The sequence below is a fragment of the Dermacentor variabilis genome, chromosome 4 (genome assembly GCF_050947875.1).
Source record: "Dermacentor variabilis isolate Ectoservices chromosome 4, ASM5094787v1, whole genome shotgun sequence".
Classification (NCBI taxonomy): domain Eukaryota; kingdom Metazoa; phylum Arthropoda; class Arachnida; order Ixodida; family Ixodidae; genus Dermacentor; species Dermacentor variabilis.
Genome location: NC_134571.1, coordinates 86708782 through 86732024, shown reverse-complemented (window position 1 = coordinate 86732024; position 23243 = coordinate 86708782). Strand labels below are relative to the sequence as shown.

Here is a 23243-nt window from a genome sequence, read left to right as displayed (position 1 = left end):
TACTCTCTGCAGGCAGTCAGACTCCTGTTTACTGTATCTCAGAGTTAGCTTATTGGAGTTTTTTTTATGTTTTTGATCCATGTGCCCAATCTGGACACTGTGCTCACACTGCAGTGAACAATCACATAAGGATATCTACATATCAACATACGGAACAAGAGCTGATCCATATGCATAGATCCCAATTTCTCTCTCTGCATCTCCTGTTATGTCTGTCTCTCTCACTGAGGTTTGATACTAGAGCTGGATTGCTCCATGCACTCTTTCCCCGATAAGAATGTAATGAGGTATGTACCTACTGTGTGAGCAACCTGGAACCTCGTCTTCTTATGCATCAATGCCCTTTCTTTTTCTACAGTGTCCGAAGGCGTCTCTCACACCAGAAAATGAATTCAAATTCCCAGTTGCTAAGTCAGACTGGCCACTGCTAATAAATAATGTTCTTTGCTTGTGGTCCCACTCACCAAATTTCATTAGCAAGTGGAATATGCACCTCTCTTGATCCAACCTTTCAACAAATTCAGCAATGGGCTTCACAATCATTCCACCTTGCATTTTTTTAAATGCATTCCGTGAATAATGCATTGAAGAAATGAAGCCCAAACTGAGTCTGCTACCTCTTTGGTTTTCAAGATTACAGGTCGGACTAGTTGGTACATGTCCACAGCTAAAAAGCAAGCATGAAAACAAGACAGGACAAGAGAGACAACTGGAGATGTGCTCATCTTGTCCAGTTGTTTCTTTTGTCCCGTCTTTCTCTCATGCTTGATATTCAGCTCATATGCAGCATAATTCACAACAGAAGGCATTGCGTAGTGGTGTGAAACACGCCCTTGCCCTCTTGCATGCTGAAATGCAAAGCCTCTTCTAAATGACAAACAGTCAGCGTTTCTGGCCACACAGGGGACAGAGCACTCCATGCACAGTAATTGTGACAGCCGTGAGTATGCACTTAATGGCAATGACATCAATGGCAGCAGGGCAACAGGGTGCGATGTATGCATTGACGTGTCAGCATGAGCACACACTCACAACTAGAAAAATTGATGGCCACTGCAGTCTCATTCACTCAAATTTGCAATGTGCTAAACCAGCCTTTTACAACAACAGTGTGGCACTGCCTCTGACGGTGGTTCACACTATAAAATAACAGCATGTGAAACAGGCTGAAGGTGGAAAGGGGAAGCCCACTCACGTGAGTGTGGCATGCTTCTCCTTCTTGTGCAGCGGTGTCGGAGGAGTGGCCATGTGACCACTGAAGGCAAACAGCTGGAATAAATGGGGCGGGCAGTGGGCCCGGCCCAGCACCTTGCGAAAGGCCTCGATGCTCTCAGATGTCACTTCATCTTCAAAGGCCACCTTCATCAGCTGCAGAAGCAGGCAAGTGCCCAAAAATGTCTATGCACCACCATACTAGCTGTACCAAGTTTTATTTATTTATTTAATTTCGTGCTTGGCCAGAGAGGCAACACAGCAGAAGCTAATATGTACAAAACTACTGCTAAGAGCATCACCACAGGAAATGAGAAAAACTGCAGTAGTACATAAAGTAACAAAGACAGAAACACTTTGCCATTTGCCTATGCTTTTCTTGGCTTCTGTGACTTTTGAAACCCCCACCTTTATGAACAAGCCAAAGGGGTCACAAGAAAATGAAGGCTAGAATTGGATTAAGAATAGGCGAGCAAGGGGAGCCTTAGCCTGGAGCCAATGTTTTGACCAGGGGAGTTTTAAAGGGACTGTTAATCAATGCTGGCCCTTCTAGTAGCCCCCTTAACTTAGCTAAACCCTAGTTTCTGTGAATTCCGTCAAGTACCTGGAAGGTGTTTGAGCGCAGCTGGAGGCCCTCAGGCAGCACTTGCTCCAGGTGCTGCAGGTACTGGACAGCTATCTTTTTCTCCTTTGTCAGTGTTGATACTGGGAAGCTCCGCACCACCGTCTGTTCACATGCTGTATCGTGCACACAAGAATCAACCACGCAATTCAGGACATGAATTGCAGAACAAAGATAAATTATTGCATAAAGAGAGCATTGGTGGTATTACAAAATTTCCCTTGCTAACACTTTGTGTGGTACATTTAATGTGAACCACACAAACTGCATAAATGGTTAAGTAAAAATATCCTCGTCATGCAAGTCATCAACAAAACTAAAGTGCTATACCTATACAGTCAACTTCTGTTATTTCGACCCTGATGGGACAGATGAAATTGATCTAATTATCCAGCAGGTTGAATTAAAGAAGATGCACAAAATATGCCAAATCACACCGCCAATTCACTTGGCAGTATTTGCCCGATTCTAACAGGCCTCCAAATTAAATGCGCAAGCTCTTTACGTGTCCAAAGTAGAAAAACTAACACTGAAATAACATTCAAGCTTCTAAACATAGTAGAAATCTATTGCATACCCAACTGTTTAGTAAGAAAAAGGGGCAACGGTCTCATATGTGTTGCACAATGCTATCGGTTTTCTAAAGTTTTTGAAGTTAGCTTCGCTGAAGTACAGCCGTGTTGTGTGGTAAAGCATAAAAACACTGCAAATGCGGTTTTGTTTTTTTGTATCCAATTGTACCACACCGGCAATTAACATCCCCATTTTATTGGGAAAGAAAAAGGCACACATTATAATTGGGTAAATACCATAATCAGACATTGTGAGCTAACATTATTGCTTTAAAATTTTTCTAGGCCAGGCCAACAATAGCCGTTTTCGACAGGAGATGACGTGGGTCACCACAGGGAACAAGCACGTGCATGTTGACTGGCCAAGTTCAAATTATCTGGCAAAATAAAGAAAGCTTGGCCCATAGAAATGCATGAGCCCAAGTCAAAACCTTCGGTCAGGGTCGAATTTACCAGAAAGTCAAACTAACCGGAGTCGAATTAACGGAAGTCTACTGTATCAGCCTTAGCTATAAGTTGCAGAAGTGCATGTGAAGTGGCAGCACTGCTCCTGGTTCATACAGATGGAAATTTCTAGTTTGTTTGCATGGCAATAAGAACAAGCGCCTGAAAAATGGCAGCAGACAATAAGCCTTGCACACAATCTAGCGCGTGCAGGTCAAGTTGGCTATCGTTTCAAGCAAAGTCAGCTTGACTCACTCTTTATTTACATGAATGGTGCCATTCTTTGCCAAGGTGGGGAGTGCAATATAAAGACTATATTTGGAGACATTACTGCAGAGCTATGAATCACTGCAAAGCTATGAATCCAGAAGCCACAGTGCAAATAGCAAGAGAGAGAGAAACAAGCTTTAATGGTATGCTGGAGATGTTAGCCTGGCTGTTCACCTGACATGCGGATCCAGGTGCTAGGTGATGATTGTGATATATACAGTGATAAACATTTTACAGCACATACAGTCACACACGTACGCACACACAAACACGCATGCATGCACGTACACACACACATAGATACACTATAGAGATATCTACAAAGTTTCGGTAAGGCTCATGGCCCGCAAGAATGTCAGCAGTGCCTTCGTGGTGCGTAACGCACAGGTGGTGTTTTGCCATGGACTGAGAATGTGCTGTAGTGCCATGCTCGAGTCCCGTTGAAGGTGCAGTGATGCCTCCAGAGGCTCCCTCTCTAATGCATAGTGGTAGCAGTCGGACAGACATGTTGCAGGTCTTCAGGGACGTTACATTCAGAGTATATTGGCGAGTTAGTGAGTTGAATCTTACACCTGAAGTAGTTTGTGTAGGCGACGTTGAGTCTTATGCGGTGAAGGCATGCTTGGTCTCGTCTGTTGAGGCCTCGTGACATGCAAAAGTTGCATTATGGATCTATATCATATAGGGATCTGTACTGGTAGCTGGCATCTGTCCATAGGAATCCCTGGAAATGCCAAGCATGTGCAGATACCAGTGTCACCACGTCGTATCTCGAGAAAGGTATCAGGACCATTTCTCTCAAAGTGTCGTGTCCAGCTTTGCCAGCATGGTCAGCCTGGACTTTGCCTTGTATTCCACAGTGGGCTGGTAACCATTGCAACACAACGCTGTAATGCAGTTTGCAGGCTTAATTGCATAGGCGTCTGATATCCATTGCGAGTTGTTCCTGCATGTGAGGCGACTTCAGGGACTGCAGGGCCGCTCTTGAGACTGTGAAGATGAGCCAAGACTCGGCTGTCTGCTCTATGATGTAAATAAAAGCTACCCACCGTGCAGCTAGTTCAGTGGCTGTAGCGGAAGTGCAGTGACTGAGAGCGGCAGAGATGGTAGCACCCGCAGACAGAATCCCCACACCAACAGCAGATGATGTAGGCATAACAGAGCCATCAGTGTAAATATGATGGTGAGCCCTGTAGCTGGTGTTAACATGCTCTAGAGCAAAATATGTCAGCGCTGGACCAGGAGTATTTTTCTTGCTCTTGAACCCAGGAACAAAAGTGACAATGAACCACGAAGAAATTTTCCACAATGGTTCCATTGGCATAGAACGGTTTTGATAATTCAGCGAGAGCAAGCACTGCACCACAGGACTGCTGCCTGAAGAAAGCGGATGACCCGGCACTCTGGCAGCAAAGCGCGCATGTACTCGAAGAAACTCCTACTGCAGAAGCACTGGAACTGACCGATAGGCGTCTGCTTTCTGAAAGGGTTCCTACACTTCATGTGTTTTTCGGCAGGCCGAGGCACACCCTCAGGACTTTTGCTTGTTCACATGTGAATGTTTTTATGTTGGTTTGGGAAATTCCCTGTAACGCTGGAAGGCTGTATCATAGGAGACCTTCACAGAAAGCCATATACATGCGTAGCAAAGAATTTATGTTGCAACCCCCAGTGTTGCTTGATAGCATACAGAAGATGCTCACGTATGATTCCATTTTTTTTCTTTCATATTCAAATATGAGGCGTTGTTGCGTTTCGCCTGCGACACGTGGTTTTGCCGGCGCGACGGCGGCGGGGCGGCGGACATTTTGGCCCGATCGTCGTCACCGCAACACTCATCGCCAGGTGTTTCCAGGCGCGTCTGCGGCGATGCGACCGCCTAGGGATCTCATTCCAGTTATTGGGCCCGAAACAGGCGATGCCAAAGCAGGGATCTCGTTCCAGTCATTGTGCCCGAAACAGGCGATGCCAAAGCAGGGACCATCTTCTCGTTACAGTCATTGTGTCCGACCGGCAGCGCCACGACAGTGTGCTGCGCAGCGCCACGACAGTGTGCTGCGCAGCGCCACGACAGTGTGCGTCACCATTAGCCCATTGTACATTCACGTGCTCGTCTTTTGAGGGGTTCCTTCTTGCCCTCAACTGCGAGAGTATAAAAACAGCTGCCCCCGGACGCCAGAGGAGGGCTCCGATTTCTTCCGTTGAGTGAAGTGCTCTCCCGTCTCTCTACTTCGGTCAAACCTGACCGCCAACTCTTTGCGATGTTAAAATAAACAAGTTGTTTCGTTGTTACCTGTCGACTCATGCTTTGCCGGGACCTTCGGATGCTTGCAGTTGTACCCCAGGCCGCCAGGCCAACGCTACCCTTGGGGCTTGCGACCCAGGTACAACCACGGGCGTCAGCGCCGAGTTCCCATCCGATCGTACCAGCAGTCGGATCCAAACATCTGGTTGCCAGCGGTGAGATCGCCTACGACTTCAAACAACGGTCTGCCAGCGGCGAGATCGCGACAACGGAGGCCAGCAGCAAAGAGATGCAGTTGACAGTATGCTGAGCAGCTCAACGACGATCCGGGAGCAGTGCAACGAGCCCTGTGTGACGACTGGTTGCCTGCAGCGGAACGACTGCGCGGAATTCCTGCCTGCGAGGTTTGGTGAGTGCGGGACTTTCTTCTTCTGAGCGTTGCCAGGCTTTTTGTTAGTGTCAGAAACAGAGCTGGTAATTGTGGTTGTCGTTGCTGCCGGGTTAGTTTGCGGCAAGACAATAGTAAGCAGTAGAGAAAGCAGCATTCAGAGCAGCCATGGATTTGAAGTCGTTGCGCAAACCGAAATTGTTGGAGCTTGCAAGAGAGTTGGGTCTGGATGTCTCAGACAAACTCAGAAAACCAGAACTGCTAAAGGCTATTCTTGAGTTAGAGGCTGAGGATGACGAGCTGTCGGAATGCCTTGAGACTATTGAAGAGAGGGAGACTGCAAAAAGAGAAGAGCGCGAACGTAAAGAACAGAAAGAGCGAGAGCAACAAGAGAAAAAAGAAGAGCGTGACCGTCAACACGCTTTGGAAATGAAGCGTCTCGAGATAGAGATGGAACGCGCTCGTAATGGAAGTCAGGCACACGGTGCAGGAGAACGCGTATTGTTCAAAATGACTGACCTGATGCGGCCGTTTAAGCTTGGAGAGGACATTGGTTTGTTCCTGGTTAACTTTGAGCGAACGTGCGAGAAGCAGGGGTTCTCTCGGGAAACGTGGCCACAGCGCTTGCTCACTTTGTTACCCGGCGAGGCGGCCGACGTAGTCGCTCGCTTGGATAGAGAGGAAGCAGAGGATTTCGACAAAGTAAAATCGAGTCTGCTAAAAAAGTACCGGCTGTCTGCGGAAGGTCACTAGTCTGTCGATTGACACACCCAGAAACTCGTGACTTGACATGTACCGAATGGGAGAGTGTGCAACCTTTAACGTGTAGCGTGAGACATCACACCTAGTGAAAGCAATAGTGGCACACTTTTCTGGTGACATCGTTAGACCTCGTGCAAATAGAACATTTTCAATAGATTTGATAGCTTTCTGCAATCATGTTTGCAGGACACGTCTGTTGCGACCACAGCTCCATATACAGATGTCATCTGCATATAAGGAGATTTCAATCAACGTGGGAATGCACTTCTCCAGTCGAATGAGGTCGCGCTTAAAGGGACACTAAAGTGAAAAATTATTTCTTCTGCATCAGTAAATTACCATTCTACAACACCACAAAACACCACTCTTACAACGATAAGACGTTTGGTAAGCCAGAAAAAGCGGGAGAACGAAATACGGGTGGCGACGCCTACTTAAGTTCCCGCACCTGGGCGCTGTGACGTCTTGGATGTTGATGGCATCTTCTAGGGCCTACTAATTATATATAGCGGTACAGATTGACTACATTGTGTTCTAAAGGAACCAAATATTAAACATGGCAAGTTTCGGGAACCTTTATTCAGCCAACGCGGCCCAAATGCAAAAACATACTTTGGAATGCCTGATGTCATGCTGACGTACCGGCTCTGCGGTTTCGGCGCGAAATTCAAACACTGATTCTTGGACCTTCATTTTCTCATCTAATAATCAAACTATCTTTTTGAAATGTCTGCCTGCAGGGTTCTCAAACAATGCTTCATTAGTCTAAACTGATTTATTGTTTCACTTTAGTGTCCCTTTAAAATACCACCCTGGGGAATTCCTCAACGCACTGTGTGCGGAGCTGTGTCACCATCTTTTGTGGACATGTACACTGCCCGATCAGTGAGGTAGCCCAAGATCCAGTGGTACATACGACCACCAACTCCAATGGACTCCAGAGCATATAAAACAGCCTCGTGAATCACATTATCGAACGCTCCCTTGATGTTAAGGAATACGCCAATAGTGATGTTATGTACAGCTCTGTTGAGTTTTACGCAGTTGACAAGGCTGATTACACTGACTATGCTGCTGCAACCCTCTCTGAACCCTGACATTTGCGAAGGGTGGACATTCATGTTCATCAGCAACCAGTCCAGGTGCATCAATACCATCTTCTCCATAAGCTTTCCCACGCAACTAAGAAGAGCAAGTGGATGATAGGAGTTTATGTCTGTTGGAGACTTGCCGGGCTTGAGGACAGGGAGAACATGAGCTCATTTGCAGCAAGGTTCATGACGGCCACTCTCCCAGCTTGCATTGAATATGGTAAGTAAGCACATCTTTGCCTTGTCGCCTAAGTATGTCAACTTGGTGTAGCTGACGCAGTCACGACCAGGAGATGATGCCTTATTCACCAATGCCAACACACCAAGTAACTCCATGATCAAAAAAGTTCGTCTGCTTCAATAGTGGCCACTGTCGCTGAAACCTCCTGTGCTGCTCGGGGAAAAGTTGCAAGCGCTGCTGCAGCACTGATCTTGGAGCAGAAAGTCTCCGCCACATCCAACTCGTTGCTGTTACGGGATAGTGCAATAGAACTGAAAGGATGCAATTGAGTCAGCAGGGCTTTCAAGCTGCGCATATTGCTCCATATTCTTGACAGCGGTTTTCTGGGGTCAAGTTTGGAACAGAAGGTCTGCCATTGCCTCCTGTCTAGCTTTTCCAGGTGATGCTGGATATGCCTTTGCATTCACCTAGCGTCACGAATGTCATCAACAGACAGTGTCCTACGAGCACATCTCTCAGCTCTACGGTGCATTGCCCGAAGCCTCTCATACTCAACGTCAGCTGTTGAATGAGTTCGAGGTGGTTTCAGATGTTTATAGCTGCTTTGTTTTGTTTGATTTAGCTCACCAACAAACTCCTCGTACGTTAATCCAGATAGGTCTGGCTCCTCAATTTTAGCACTGTGGATCATGGTGACGACGAGGGCGCTGGATCAGTCACTCTTGAAGAAGGCTGGCTGCCCATTGTTAAGAATTGCCAGGTTATTTGGATGTGTTATGTCAAAGAGGCGTCGGCCGCGGATGGAAGACCTATGCCCTTAGCAAACCAACTACTTGACAGAATACCATGGCACAGACTGGCGTTGCACAGACTTTGTTAAATGGGTTAAGCATAATGACACCGAACCATGCCACAACGACCATGACAAACAAATGGCAACATTCGTCACATTCTCACTGGTGTCATGTGTAGTTTTATTTATCTGTCCAGTGTTTAAATAGATGATGGAAGGCAACATGCACCATCGTCATCCTTAGTTGAACCGAACAGATGACAACTTACAGCACCACGCAACCACTATGCAAGAACTTTCCAGTTTTCTTTTTTTCCTTCAGAGGGGATAATGCAAGTAAACATAATTATACCCCATAATGCACACTGCTGCCCACACATGAGTGGCTCATTTAGATGAGCATTTATTTTGAAATAAAAGATCAGTAATTCAATCCTAACCAAATGTAACACAGTTTTGATTTCCTTCAATGCCAACATGCTTGCTGTTGAGTGAGGCACTGATGCAAGGACACAACCTGTTGAGAATCCTGAAACAACACAGCTATTGTTCGTTACACAAGGTGTGCTTACACATTCTATACGAGTCTATAAGTCTGGACAGTTGTTGGTTTTCAATATAAGCACTGCTAAGGTGAACAGCTCACCATATGGGTCGAGGGGGCTTCCCTTGAAGATGACACGGTAGTTGGTCAGGAATATGGCACCCTCTGCAGGTAACAGTGAGGGCCCTCCCAAAGTTGGTGCTCCGGTGCCCTCCTCGCGGCCATCTGGGATGAGGTAGCACCGCAGCCCTTCCATGGCCAGCTCCTCTCCTTGCAGCAAGCCCGGCACCAGCATTTTGGGCTAATAACAAGCAAAAGATAAAATTGAAAGAAGCGTGACAACACACGTCAAGGGCTCTGCGGCTGGCGACAGGTATATGGATGAAAAGAATGACTGTTTTATCTTTGCGTGATTTACCATATTTACTCGCACAATGATCGCACTCACATAATAAACGCAGCCCCCCCCCCCCCTTTTCCAATCAAGAAGTGTTTTTTTTTTCTTTCTTTTTCTCGCATAATGATCGCACCCTGAACTTACAGATGTGAAGTAAAAGACACATGGTACAATTCAGCATCTGATATGGCGCCCGATGGTTGTAACTGTGTCCGACACCGTGTCTGACTCCAAATCTTACAGTGTCTCCTACTTTTATTGTGATAGCAATTATATGGATGCTCCAGGCACATTTTTACCAACATCGTCGTCGTCATCGCCATGCCGCATGGTGCAGGTGTAAGTGAAAGCGCATGAGGAAAGCCGACAATCGCAGCTCAATCTCACATGCTGTTTTTCGTCATGCAAATGGCCTGGGGGGAGGTGGGGGGGGGGGGCATTGTACTCTGGCAACAACTGCGTGTTGCACAAGTGCGCCCGAGGGGCGCCTACAATAGCGGCTCAATCTCCCGCATACAAGGGAAGAAAGCAGGAAGAAAACAAGCCATCTTCCATAGCGTGCATGGCGCTGCATAGCGTGCATGGCAGCGCTTTACTTCGGCCACAACTGCGCAATGCGTGGCCGCGACGCGCCCTATCTTCACATTGGTTTGCGTCTGGGGCTGAGTCGATGGCGGCTCATACCTTTGTGCGCGCTGCATTCTCGCCGCTCAGTTTGCGCTGAAGGGAATGTTTGCAAGTTTATACGGCCAATGAAACTACTATCATTACTTTGTGTAGCTGTCTACACGTTTGCTATTGCAATCGATGGTTTGCATTTTGGGTGAAACTGGCTTTCTTAGGGGTGGCCACAGAAAAAGATATTGCGAGAAATATTACCCCGTATAATGAACGCACCCCCCAACTTTGTGCATATCTTTCAGGAAGAAAAGTGTGTTCATTATGTGAGTAAATATGGTATTATATACTGCCCAGATAACTTACAGCGAGAAGCCTCACGTGAACACACATCCTATATTGCAGACGAACAACCACAGCAGCTGCCATCAGTAACTGTGATTGCTTAACAACATGGCAGCGTAATCAGATGGCCTACTTTGATTCGCGTTCACCTTTGTAGCTTGCTCTCAGTCGTGAAAGCAAGAAATAAATGGCAATATCAGCCTTCACTTAGCCTCATCTAGTGCAGAGAAGAAACTATTAGTTGTTCTTCTTTCTTATTAGAGATCACCTCTTCGGACACTGTTAGGCTTAAGAAAATAAGCCATCAAGCCATGAAAGTGGTTTTACGTCTATTTACAAGATGATGCCACAACATTATCTTTGTCATGCACTGGTAATACGGAACTATCTAAATGCCTGATTTCTCACTGTATCATTAATTTACTTGCTCATTCAAGCACTGAACACAATGATGGTAAGCTAAAAAGTAGATTTTGCGGCAAGTCTACCATGGTTCCACGCAGAGGCAGTGCACGCACAGTGAGCCTAGCACGTAACATGGTAATATGTCATGTATCAAGTAGCACAGTCAAACCCGTTTATAATGAGCTTGATAGTTTCGCAAAAAGTGGTCATTGCATAAGTAGTTCATTATATGCGGACCCACCCTTCAAAACACACAAGAATTATTGACACTGTAGTTGGTGTCAGCAGTTACAATTTGACATCACTTTGGTCCGAAAATAGGATATCTAGTACCGTCACGTATGTTCCAGACACTTTTCAGCACCTAACTGCACGTTTCTGTTAAAAAAACCTCATCTAGAGAACAAAATGCAGCATTGTAGCTCCATCGAAACAGTGCCCGGCTGGTTCTGATCAGCTGCCATTTGGAAAGAATAAGTGCATCAGCTGCCATCTTTTTTTCGAGATCATGCGATATATTTTAATTTCAGCGAAACACAGAGACCCAAGTGGATTCTGCATATGCTAGCGAAGCATTCTTGCTTGCTGCAAGCATAAACTACTGTGGCATGCCAGCGTTTTGCAAAGGTCTTGCTGTTAGGGTTGCAGCATCGGCCACACGAGCACCAAGAGCTCCGAATATTTTTTCGTTGTTTCATCGAAAAAAGCACGAAGTTCGAATGGCAGAACGCCATTGTGAATTGTAAACGAAAACAAAGCCTCTACTAACCATAACCGCCGACTTTTTGCAGCTTTGCGTGGCAGTGGGCATTGTGCCGCATTTGCACAGACAGTCGCACCACATCTGATCTGATTTATGTGCTAAATCAAGTGACAGGTTGAACATTTCAAATTTCGTATACGCAGGTATGGCCAGAGACATAGCTGCAGCTAAAGCCCCAGCCACGGACTCACTTTGGGGATCGGCGGCAGTCGCTTGCTCTCCCTGTGAACAGCCTCGAGCATCTCCTGTTGGATAGCCACCACGCCAGGCACCATCTGGTGGAGGGAGCGCACGTGCTCTTCCGTGACACCGCTCTCGTGGCACACCTTGTCCACAAAGCGGCCCACCAGCTTGGTCACGCCGGCGCCCACCAATTCCCATGCCTCCTCCTCTCCAAAGCCGCTCTCCCCGTCACAGGCGCTGTCCGTCTCTGCAACGCTGCAATAGGGGAAATTGACCATTGGGAAACGAATGCCGGAATGATATGCAAACAGGAAAGCGCATGACAAGACTGCGTATTTCACCCCTTCACACTTGCCTGTGAGTGTGACATTGAAGTGTTCAATTCACAGACTTCAGTTTTGGAACTGTTTAGCAGCTGATTAGCAGCTGTTTGCACTGAGATAACACACAGAAATTCCCAGATAACTGTGCTCCACTTCGTTTCCCACTATTCACGTTTCATTACTGCCCTGCCATTTTAGTTCACCGGTGGATCTTAATGCAAGAATTTGCCCTAAAGTGACAAAACATGGATTCCAGTATTTCATTCATGCAAAGTGGATTTCAAGTGGGGATTTGAAGAAAACTAATGGTGGGAAACACGATGCAGTTAGTTGATAAACAAACACAGTCTCAGTCATGTAAAAGACATTCAGTACCCTTGCTTTCATGCTGATAAGCATACTAGTTGAGCTTTGTTATAATAAGGTTGTATCTGACATAAAGATAAGTTTCTTATATCTGATATTCATTACAAGCACATATCTGTTACATACTGAGGAACATTTTACACTTACTTAGTTATATTTAATAATTTGTTATAATCTTGTTTGTCATGTCAAGGTTTGACTTTATCTGCAAAGCACTTTGAAATGTCCGGCCTTTCTTTTGTGTAGTGCAAGGACGAACCTGTTGGTGACAATGCTGTTAGAGTTAGAGCGCCCGTCAGCTGCGACGTCTGCAGGGGCGGCTCGCCGGGAGGCGTCGAGCGGCACCCGGAGTGCGGCCATGCGGTTGGCATAGTGAATGGCTTGGCTGTACACAGTGGACTCTTCTCGGCTCGAAAGTTCCTCCATCTCGTCTTTGCTCAGCTGCCCACTTTGCTGGAGGCGCATCTGTGAAATCATACATAAACCTTTATGAATTGTACTTGCATGAATGTAACATGTCCCCTTTGTGGCAGTATTCAATTCCAACCATGATACACAGCCCCAGGAATGAAGACACAGGCACACCAGGAAAGCTGTGCTTGCAAAAATAACACCATGAAGGTGGCTATCAAGATAGTGGACGAGGTCGTGGGAGCAATAGTCCTTAGCCCTAAGCAGGAAATGAGCTTAATTTAACGTTCACATATTTTGCAGCTGCTAAAGCTGATAATGGTGGATCCACATGACGGACGAAATCCGTCTTTTTCACGACGGACGGCGCATCACGTGACTACGCGTCATGGATTTGTGCCGTCCGCGCGTCGTCCGCGACCCCAACGGACGGAAAATGCCAAGCTATTTTTCACATCTGGATTTTGGGGGTCAAATGCTGCGAATTTAGCCTAGCATGCTCTACAGTCTGGCAACAAGCACGGCTTTGGGATCTTTCTGAAACAGCTTCATCGCTGCTGACATTATTCGTGTCTGCTCGCGCACGCGCGACTCGCACAAGAGCAACTGAAATGAACCTGATCGACGAGGCAACTTTATTCTTACATCTCATGGAGCAGTTCCCCGCGTTGTGGGACATGACTCTCACTGATTACGCGGACACAAGAGCGTAACAAGACCTCTTTCGATGAAAAATGTACTCATCATCATCCAATTCAGACAAAACAACAGCCATTGCGGCCAACCGTCGTCTCCTTTCGATCTCCGTTTTCATCGTCATTTCCTTTCTATCTCCATTTTCATTCAGAGTGAAAAACACGTATGACAGTCTTTGTTACACCGATGGCACCATCTAGAGTGAGTAGAAACAAGCAATCATTTTAACTTACGGCCACTGAGATCCGCCCGGGTCGCCGCAACATCTTCGAGGCCATGTTCAGCCAATACAGACATTCTAAACCTACACACCGGGAATCTGAGTATCGCTTTCGGAAACGGTGCCCACTCATCACGAATACAATGCCGTTGAAGCTTCTGGACACAAATTTAAACCAAATACAGGCCTCAGTTTGAAAGTTATGGGCCACACAGTGGAGGACGACGACTTGACAGGTTCGAGGCGAACGGCAGTCGCTTCAAGCGGTGCGGCCATTTTATTTTTCCGGCACGGTCGTCCACTCAGTCCACGCGTCGTCTGGATGCGCTTCGCAGCTGGACGGGCGGCGGAATAAGCGTTCGCAGCACAGATTTGCGCGGAGCCGTCCGTCGTGTGGATACACCATAACTAGCATGAAAAATGCAAACATGGAACCTCTCAGCACTTCTTTTTTACACTTTGTCTATGAAACTATGTATCATAAATTATTTAGTTGCAATTAAGTTGCACTACATTTACTATGATAGGTCTTATCCTTTCCCCATTCCTCTGGAAGGGCAGGTGTGGAATCTTGGAGGCGAATCCCAGAGAGGGCAAATGGACACTCTTAGGTACAATTGCCGATTATTAACACATGTATAAGGGATGTGTGTAATATATTATCCCTTATTCATGATGACTGTCATTTGCTCTATAATGCACTACGAGATCATTGAAATAGGGCGTCAAATCCTGGCAGTGTCATTGCCGAATTGTACGTTTGCTTAGTGGATGCAATTCTGCCCGACAAAGCATTTCATTGTCACTGCCTGCATGACTTGCCAGCGTGCCACCCCAACGATGTGACAATACTCTTTAACTGTGTTCAACATCCCAAAGACAACAGGCTATGAGAGATGCCAAAGTGGAAGTCTCCAGATTATTTTGATTGCCCAAAGGTTCTGAAACATGCACCCATAGTTTGTTACACAAGAATGTTTGCATTTTGCTCCCATAGCGACAGGACTACTGCAGCCAAAAATTAAACCCGCAACCATGTGTTCAGCAGAACACTACAGCCAGCATTTAGCCACCATGACAGCTAATATGATTTAGTGTTCAGGTTCAGTGCAACCAAACTGCGTGACCATGGTGTCAAATTTAACTTGACACCTGTCATATACATGTGACATTATGTAATGCACTATTTTTTTTTGTCACGGTGTGACACTGAAAAGTCACAGACTGTGTGAAAAGTCACCATCACTTCCAACGCATCGCTTGCTAAGCATGCCTGCTACAAGTGCACTTTGAAACACACTTCCCACAATCTCAAAGAAACTGGCAAGGTTGAGAGAGTGAAACGGTGGAGATAACCCACCTGTTCTGCACAAATCTCTAGTGCGCTGGGCTCTGGTGGCTTGATTAAAGTGGCTGAGCGACGACTGGATGAATCAAAGTTGTTCCTCGAGTACTCTTGCCTCGACCAGCTCAACGGGTAGTCCTTGTTCTGTAGGAAATGAACCAACACTGCTGTCAGTTGTTCTGCAAAAGGACAAAGCTGGCTCAATGGCTTGAGTATTCAAGCTAAGTTATGGTGCATAGCCTAAAATTTAAACTGTAAGCACGCACTATTCAATAACTGACAAAACAGGTCTTAAATGCGTGTGGCATTCATTTGTGCACCAGTGACTATTTGCCGTAGGTACATACCAACATGAATAGCCCTACAATGCAGCCCTGTAAAAGACTGTGAAGCCATGCAGCCAAACTACTTCATTACACAGATACCAAATAAACGGGTAGAAGAGACTGTATGTGTGCCACGAAGAAACAAAGCATTTCTTGTTCTTTTTTGCAGGACAGTTAAGAAAAAAAAATTTTTCTTCTTTCAAGGCTGAGTACCTATTTTCGCAACTGACTGAAAAACAGTTATTTGAGAGTGGTAACACAGCAAGGTGATACATTGCAAAGTATATTCCTACATTAGGCGAGCGTCAAATCTTACTAACAATGCAGCATCCCTTCACTTGAAATATACTATCACCATGTTATACTCCAGTCACAGGGACCACTTTCTATTGAGATTGAGCCCAATCGGGATTGAATTTCTTAATTACAGTCGGATTCCTTGTGCAAGCTGCACAGCAAACCAATTGCTGTTGAGAAATAAGATTCCAGTCGAGCTTGATCGCAATCAAAAGTGTTCCATGTGACTTGGATAGTGGACAATGTATTGATGCTGAAAGCATGTCAAGATTACCTGCCCAAATCAAGACATTAAAGCAGCAAATGGCACACTTTTGCTTTTCAATGTGTTTCTGTAATTTACTATCAGTAAATGCACTTTCCATTTCAGTCTAGTGTCATTTCTTCCTGATCAGATTAAAATAATAGGCACATATGCCCAGAGTCAGCTACAACCCGCAGCGTCAACCCCTACCTACAAGAATGCTAGGTTATGGTTACACATCTTTACACCAACAATGCGCTAAGAACAATCAACAACACAAATAAATTGCAAAGGAATGTAATCAGAACAAAGTCTAAAAAAGACCACACAAGGCATGTCTCCAGAAGAGTGTTATCCAAGAACAGTCATTCCAAAACACACAATTCAAATGCCGTGTTGGGCCACAAACTAGGAAAATATCTTGTAAGAGCAAAAAAAAAAAGAAGGCCAACACCAAACCAGTGCCAAATTCCAAGCATAGCTAGGAGAAGACTCAACAATCTGCATGCTGCCTTGTTACCATGCAATCTCCCAAGCCAACAGAAACTTGCATGTGTGCCAGCAAGAGGAGAGAATGCTAATTATACTCTGTTACTCAGGACACAATTACGAAAACACTCAGAACAGCTGTTAGTCACTTATGTTCACCACCAGCAATGTGCTTGACAAAAAGTATGCTTGACAGGTGCGATTGCAGATTATGGACATATCACTGGCATGCTACCTACCTACACTTTGCCTAGCTCATGGTAGTGAATATGCACTAAGTCCAAGAAAATATAATTCATGTGTGGCTGCAGCTTGAAACACTACAAAATTTATTTTAAACATGGCAAGAGGAAGCTCAGAAAAATATAGAAAATTACAGAAAATGTTGAAAATTAGGTGAGGCACTACCCTGACGCAGGCTTATCATTAAAAGAAACAAATCTGCATACTGCTGCAAAACCTCAGTGCAGTGGGTCTGGGAAATTTTAGCTCGAAGACGTGTTCCTACTTCTTGGGCGAGGGGGAGACCTACTCAGTTATCACAGTAGACAATGAAGATATTTTTTATAACAGCACATTGATAGTTACAACCATACATTTTGTTATTTCATTCTTGTGTCCACGTTTGCACATATTCATCACCCTGTACTCCCAGTGAATTTTCTAATAGTATCAAAATGCCGATAACAAAAAGGACATAAAACACAGCAATCCTATTTCATCCACATCTTGACAGTACCCTAAACTTTAAAGTATGTTTAACCAACTCAGCAAAAGTCAGTAATGCGGAACTTCTACTCCATCAAAACATACAGTAAAACCTTGTTAATACTATCCTGTTTCATATGATTTCCTGGGGCCAAATTTTGCAATAGAAAACACAAAAATTGGCCTAATGCAGTTACACTTCTTTACTGGTTAATATGTCCCCGGAAAATACAACCTCTTAGCACCAATGTTCAGTACACCATCAAACTGCAATTGCATGATACGTTTCCTAGTGGTTGTACCCCATGAGAACAACAAAAGGCATAAGGCAAGAGCAATCAAGAGCAATAGGTGCCTACCACGACACTTTTCTTGCCATACTTCCAGTCCATGCGACATGAAAATGACGGCATGCACTCAGTTTCCTCTTCCTGTACAAGAAAATCTCCATGTGGGGATCGTTGCGCGTCGCATTCACGACTATTTCCACCAACCCTTTCGCAATAAGCATCTTCACTTATCTGTTTCATGGTGCATATCGCATAGTGTCATTGGAAGCTAATTGCACACTCCTAAACTGGCTGGTTTAGGTGATAACCTAAACCAGCCAAAACGTGCCGTCATTCCCTGCTACAGGTGGCATGAAGTGAGCGTAATGTTCCACTCTGGAGGCATTCTATTCCGGCTTCACCTCCCAGCTCGATTTTGCTCCTGCTTCCTGCTGCCGTCTGAAACACTACGCAATAGGAAAATGGCAAAGTGCGCCCCAGGCTGCTCAGGCGCCACCAGCTCGACGAGGGCACCTCAAAACTTCCCTCCAAAATTCTCCAACAAAAGCAGCTGCTGACCCAGACCTAAACCGAAAGACGTGAACATAAGCTTGCGAACTGAAAAAACAACAATGCCCCACTAGCTCATCGCACATTGGTGTCTCTTGTGCAGTGACGATTTGCATGACGCTTCGCGTTATGTAGACTTTAACTACAGTCGAGTCTGCCAAATCTTTTAGTGACTTTGGGTTGTGTGTTTTCCCAGTTAGTACATTGTTTCTTGGATCTTTTTTTTTCCAAAATGTATGAACAAGGTTCTACTGTAACATGTGAACAGTAACCTAATAGGTCATCTGATAGGCCAACTTCATTTCTGTCTAATGCTACAATTCTTTGTCTCACCAGAACTTACTTCAGCTGCTATTCCATGTAAAAATGAAACAGAATCCAAAAGAACCAAACATATTTGAATCTTAAACGAATAATGTTACAGAATGACAGTGTTGGTTTGCTCTTCCCCCAGCTTGGATGATCACAAAACGAAACTCACCAACCTATCAAAGGCCACAAATATTTCTGCAGATACCATTCACAACCTCATCTCTGATAGAGCAGTCACTTATCATAATTCCACGAGAGATGGAATTTGAACTGTAGGTAAGAAGTGACTTGCAAGACGAATCTGTTTCAAGTAGCACAGACAATTTGCTTCGAAAGCAAGCAGAGGCAAAAGGATATACATGATAAGGAAGACTGTTGTCAATGTGCTGACTTTTCAGCCCTATGAATGCAAATCTACACACAAGACCTTAGCCAAATGTGCCTTCTTGTGCACAATGCCTAAAACAATTGCCATATACTCCAGAAATGAAAAAAAATATTTAAGATCCCAAGCACTGTGGGAATCTATGTTATGCGAAGTATATTGCAAGTACTTGGCTAACTAGCATTGCTTGTGGTTCCACACAGCGATACTAGGTCACAAGTGTACTCGTCTGTGACAAGAGCAGCACGATGAAGACCCCGTTGAAGATGATCATATGGCAGCATATGGCATGACTTCTACGCTAGCTGTTCGACACAAGCTTATACGACATGGCAATTGTTGACATGACGAGACCTTTATTAAGCGCAGTAAGACTTACACTATTTCGCACAGTTTCAGTTGCAGGAAACATTCGCAGTGCCTGCTTACTCCTATTTCCTATTCTGTCATTCACTTCTGCTGGCTTCACTTAACTTTTTGCATTGCAGTGCTGGTTTGTTACTGTCTTGCACACCACAACCCCAAATTGCAAGGCCTGTTGCTTTCAGCCTTTACAGTGTCAATGCGGTTGTGGCACAGTTAGCTTCAGCATCAAGTGACAATCCCATGTCCAGTACCAGCTCAGGTACTTTCTTTATGTTTTCCCCTTATTGTATTTTATCAACGGCTTGATTTAATGATAAGAATGATTACCTGACCACTGCTACAGCAGTCACCCCATATATACTACAAAGGCTGTGAACATAGATGCAAACTTGCCATGATTGAGCAATACATAGGTTTGGGCTAGTTAGTAAGATTTTGTGTAGAATACGACAGGCACAAGTGACAATTGCTATCACCAAAAAATGCATTTATAGGTAAAAAAATTACGCTGATAAAGCACACATGTTGGAATCTTTGTGAAGTGAAGCCTTAATGAAATGCTATAAATTTGCCCATTCCATTCTTATGTATTTGGTGTAAAACAAACAGATGTGCATATGTGCTCTTGCGTACCTGTGCTACGCAATGTCACAAATCTTATATAGATGAAACTTGCAGAGATGAAAATGTGGGACTCGCTTGTCTCCATAGCTTTACCGTAGTTGCCACAGCAAGTTGTCCGCAACTATAGCAAGACATTGTTTGAAGCCCTAAACTGTGGTTGCCGTTTTACACAGTAGTGACAAAGCAATCTCCAAATAGTTGTTGTGCAGTTCTGAATATAGGTAGTTAAAAAAATAATAATTATCAGTGGATCCTACGCATATGTATGAATTGATGATAGGCAAAGTTTTTTCTTTCTTTCCCCCTCTCTCTCTCTCTCTCTCTCTCTCTATATATATATATATATATATATATATATATATATATATATATATATATATATATATATATATATATATATATATATAATTTTTTTACCTATAAATGCATTTTTATGGTGATAGCAATTGTCACTTGTGCCTGTCGTATTCTACACAACTTGTGTCGAGCTTGTGTATATATATATATATATATATATATATATATATATATATATATATATATATATATATATATATATATATATATATATATATATATATATATATATATATATATTTTTTTAATACTGTTTGCTGTATTGCTCAATGCACTCTGGTCCCGTTTTGCTCCCTTCGCTTCTTTCTCCCCATTGGGCTGTTTCTGCCTAACTTTTTTTCACTTCTTGCCTCTTTTTCTGCTTGGCTAAGCATGTTCACATACACATACATACATGCCCAGTTACACACACCGAATGTCCCAAGTTGTCTATTCAGGCACCTCCCCAGTGGTAGACGCCCAGATGATCATACCCAGTGGCCCAAATTGTTGGGTGCTCGACAAGACAACGGCATCCAGCACTCGTGAAGTGGAGAAAAAATGCAAGGAAGGCTCCACTTTAAACACATTTGCTTGCTTAGGTTTTCCCCTGCAACCATCAAAAGGCACAAAAGGCATACCAAGCTTTTTTTCATACAACTGAGACTTCAAGACAACTCGGAATCATCGGCTCAGCGTCTCCTATGCAAATGAAGCGAAATTTCGAGCATCAGTTGCATGCCAGAAAGCATTCAAAACATGCATGCCAGACTGCAGAACACTGTATCTTGCTGTTAGTTGATCCCGACACCTAAGCACCAAGGGTCAGCTCAAATCAAGACAGTGTCAGATTGGACTGGTGGTTGGTTGGTAAGCAAGGGTGGAGGAAAGGACAAAGGTGAAGGCAGCACTACGCCAAAGCCATAAAAAGAGAGATGGAAAATACTGAAAATAAAATGAAGAAAGAAAAAGGGGGAGCCAGATGACAACGCACAGCGGCAGCAGAAGCAGCAGCAGCAGCGACGAAAGGGTAGAAACGGTAAAACCTCGGCGCCGGGGCCTCTTTGCATTTCTGGATGTGCTTCAGGTACCTCTGCATGGGAGCAAAACCGAAGCCATAGGGGGAGGGGGGGTAAGAGGGAAAGAGGGGAGGCAAGAATTCCACCCCAGGAAGACACCAAAAAAGCGACAACAAAAATATAACTCAAAAAGGAACCAAACAAAAAGAAGAGAAAGCAATAGGTCAAGGACACGAAAGGGACAGGCATACCAACTGTACACCAACACAAAAACATGGCCACGCCCGCTCCGGGACACCCCATGATGGAGACACCCAGCATGTCACACCGACAACACCAAACACACAACCCATGCAGACAACAACATGAACAAGCATCCTGATTACATCAAGCAACAGCTGGTATGACACTGAAGTTAAATGCCTCTTAGAGAAAAAAAAATGCAAAGGGGAAAAAAGAAAAGTTGTTTAATTTCAGCAGTCTATCAAAACTTGTACAAATTATAGAAATCTTGGATCAGTGAATTTTCATTAAATGTTACTACTGCAACCTAATAGACCTTTCTTAACGTATATCTGCCACATAGCCTTGAAATACATAACATCCAGCAGAAGAAGAGACTAACTACCTCTTAGACAAGTGACCCAGTTCCTTCAGCAATGCGCTCAGGCCATATGGTATTCTACTCAGCTTCAGCATTTTACCTCTTACTGTCCATTTTTATAGAAACACAGCACTGAACTGTTCAGCAGTAAAAATTATGTCTATCATGGCTATCACAGTCGCAGCTTACATAATGAATGTGCACATATCAGAGCCACTGCAAAGGGTATCAAATCAAATGCACTACAACAGAGGCAAGATTAATTTGCTGCAAGCGTAACTGCTAATCATGGCACAGCCTGCAACACTATAGTAAAGAATACATTTTCCTCTCAAATAAAAGCTATACTCTTATACTAGGAAAGCGTTCTGTGCTCGCGCACCTGCTTTTTCGTATGTGCACATTTAGAAAAGTTGATGATGCAATACCACGCGATTCCATATTAAAGGGACACAAAATCCTTTAAGACTAATAAAGTATTTTTTCAGGACTGTATTTTTGTTGATTCACGGTAAAAGGTTGATTACTAGAACAGAACACCAAGGCCAAACTTTCACATTTTCGAATTTCACGGCAAAATCCCAGCACTGGTACGTTAGCATGACGTCACAGATTTCAAAGTATTTTTTCATATTTACGCCACTGATTGTTTTAGAATACAATGTAGTCCATCTCTACCGATAAAAAATTAACTAGGCATGTGCAAATGCCCTCAAAGTGGATGTCACGGTGAACTGGTGTAAGAACTTTAAAGCAGTGTCGAACCACCTGCCTTTAAATTTTTTTGTCTATTCTAACTATATAGACTAGCCAAGCCTCTTCTCATGGTAAGAGTGGATCTTTTGGTATCACAGAAGGGCAATTTGCTAGAACAGCTCAAATTGTTTTTCTTTTTAGTGTCTTTTTATCTGCATTTTTTGCAGGTCACATAATGTGTGGCTTTAATTTTTCTAGTCGGCAGCTTTGCAATCACTCACTGACTTGACAGTGGGCGCTTGAAATTTACATAGACAATGTCGGGTTACTAAAACAAGCAAGGCAGGTGTTTAGTGACATACCATATTTTTGTGTGTATAACAAGCATGAAAATTTCAGAATATTTAACAGTAAAGTCGGGGTAGGGGTTATATGCGAATTTCACTTTCAGGGAACGATCTTCACCATTCAAATTATGTTACCTCTTAGGGAACCCTGCTCCTCTCTCTACCCCTGTATGTTATATCTAGGAAAATGCAGTAATGTAGTAATATGAGGATCAGCACCCTCATTGGACCCATATATTTGAAGCCACAAGAATGTTTAGCTGATAAACATTCCTTTAGACATAACTCTCTGTCTTTCGACAAAGTCCGCCTGTTTCACACATGAGCTTAACTTACTCTTTCACACCAATCTGAGTAAAATGCTTTCCCCACTGCAGAAGCTTGTTTACCATGTGACTGTGTCAGAAAACAATGATGAAAGTTAAGCTCCGCCCTACCCACTCGCTCTATTTTGA

The 23243-nt window shown here is 44.3% G+C and overlaps 1 protein-coding gene across 4 annotated transcripts in view; it reads right to left on the bottom strand.

Annotated features, from left to right (window-relative positions):
- The window catches only part of Sbf (SET domain binding factor), a 164112-nt gene that overhangs the window by 42134 nt on the left and 98735 nt on the right, over positions 1-23243 (bottom strand). For 2 of the 4 annotated variants that reach the window (XM_075689720.1, XM_075689721.1), the window contains exons 16-22: positions 21117-21215; positions 15212-15340; positions 12784-12989; positions 11844-12090; positions 9227-9425; positions 1817-1950; positions 1196-1368 (exon numbers count right to left, since the gene is read on the bottom strand). In XM_075689720.1, coding sequence (XP_075545835.1) covers positions 1196-1368; positions 1817-1950; positions 9227-9425; positions 11844-12090; positions 12784-12989; positions 15212-15340; positions 21117-21215 — 1187 coding nt within the window. The remainder of the gene's footprint in view (positions 1-1195; positions 1369-1816; positions 1951-9226; positions 9426-11843; positions 12091-12783; positions 12990-15211; positions 15341-21116; positions 21216-23243) is intronic. The other 2 variants (XM_075689723.1, XM_075689724.1) reach the window with 1 other exon arrangement.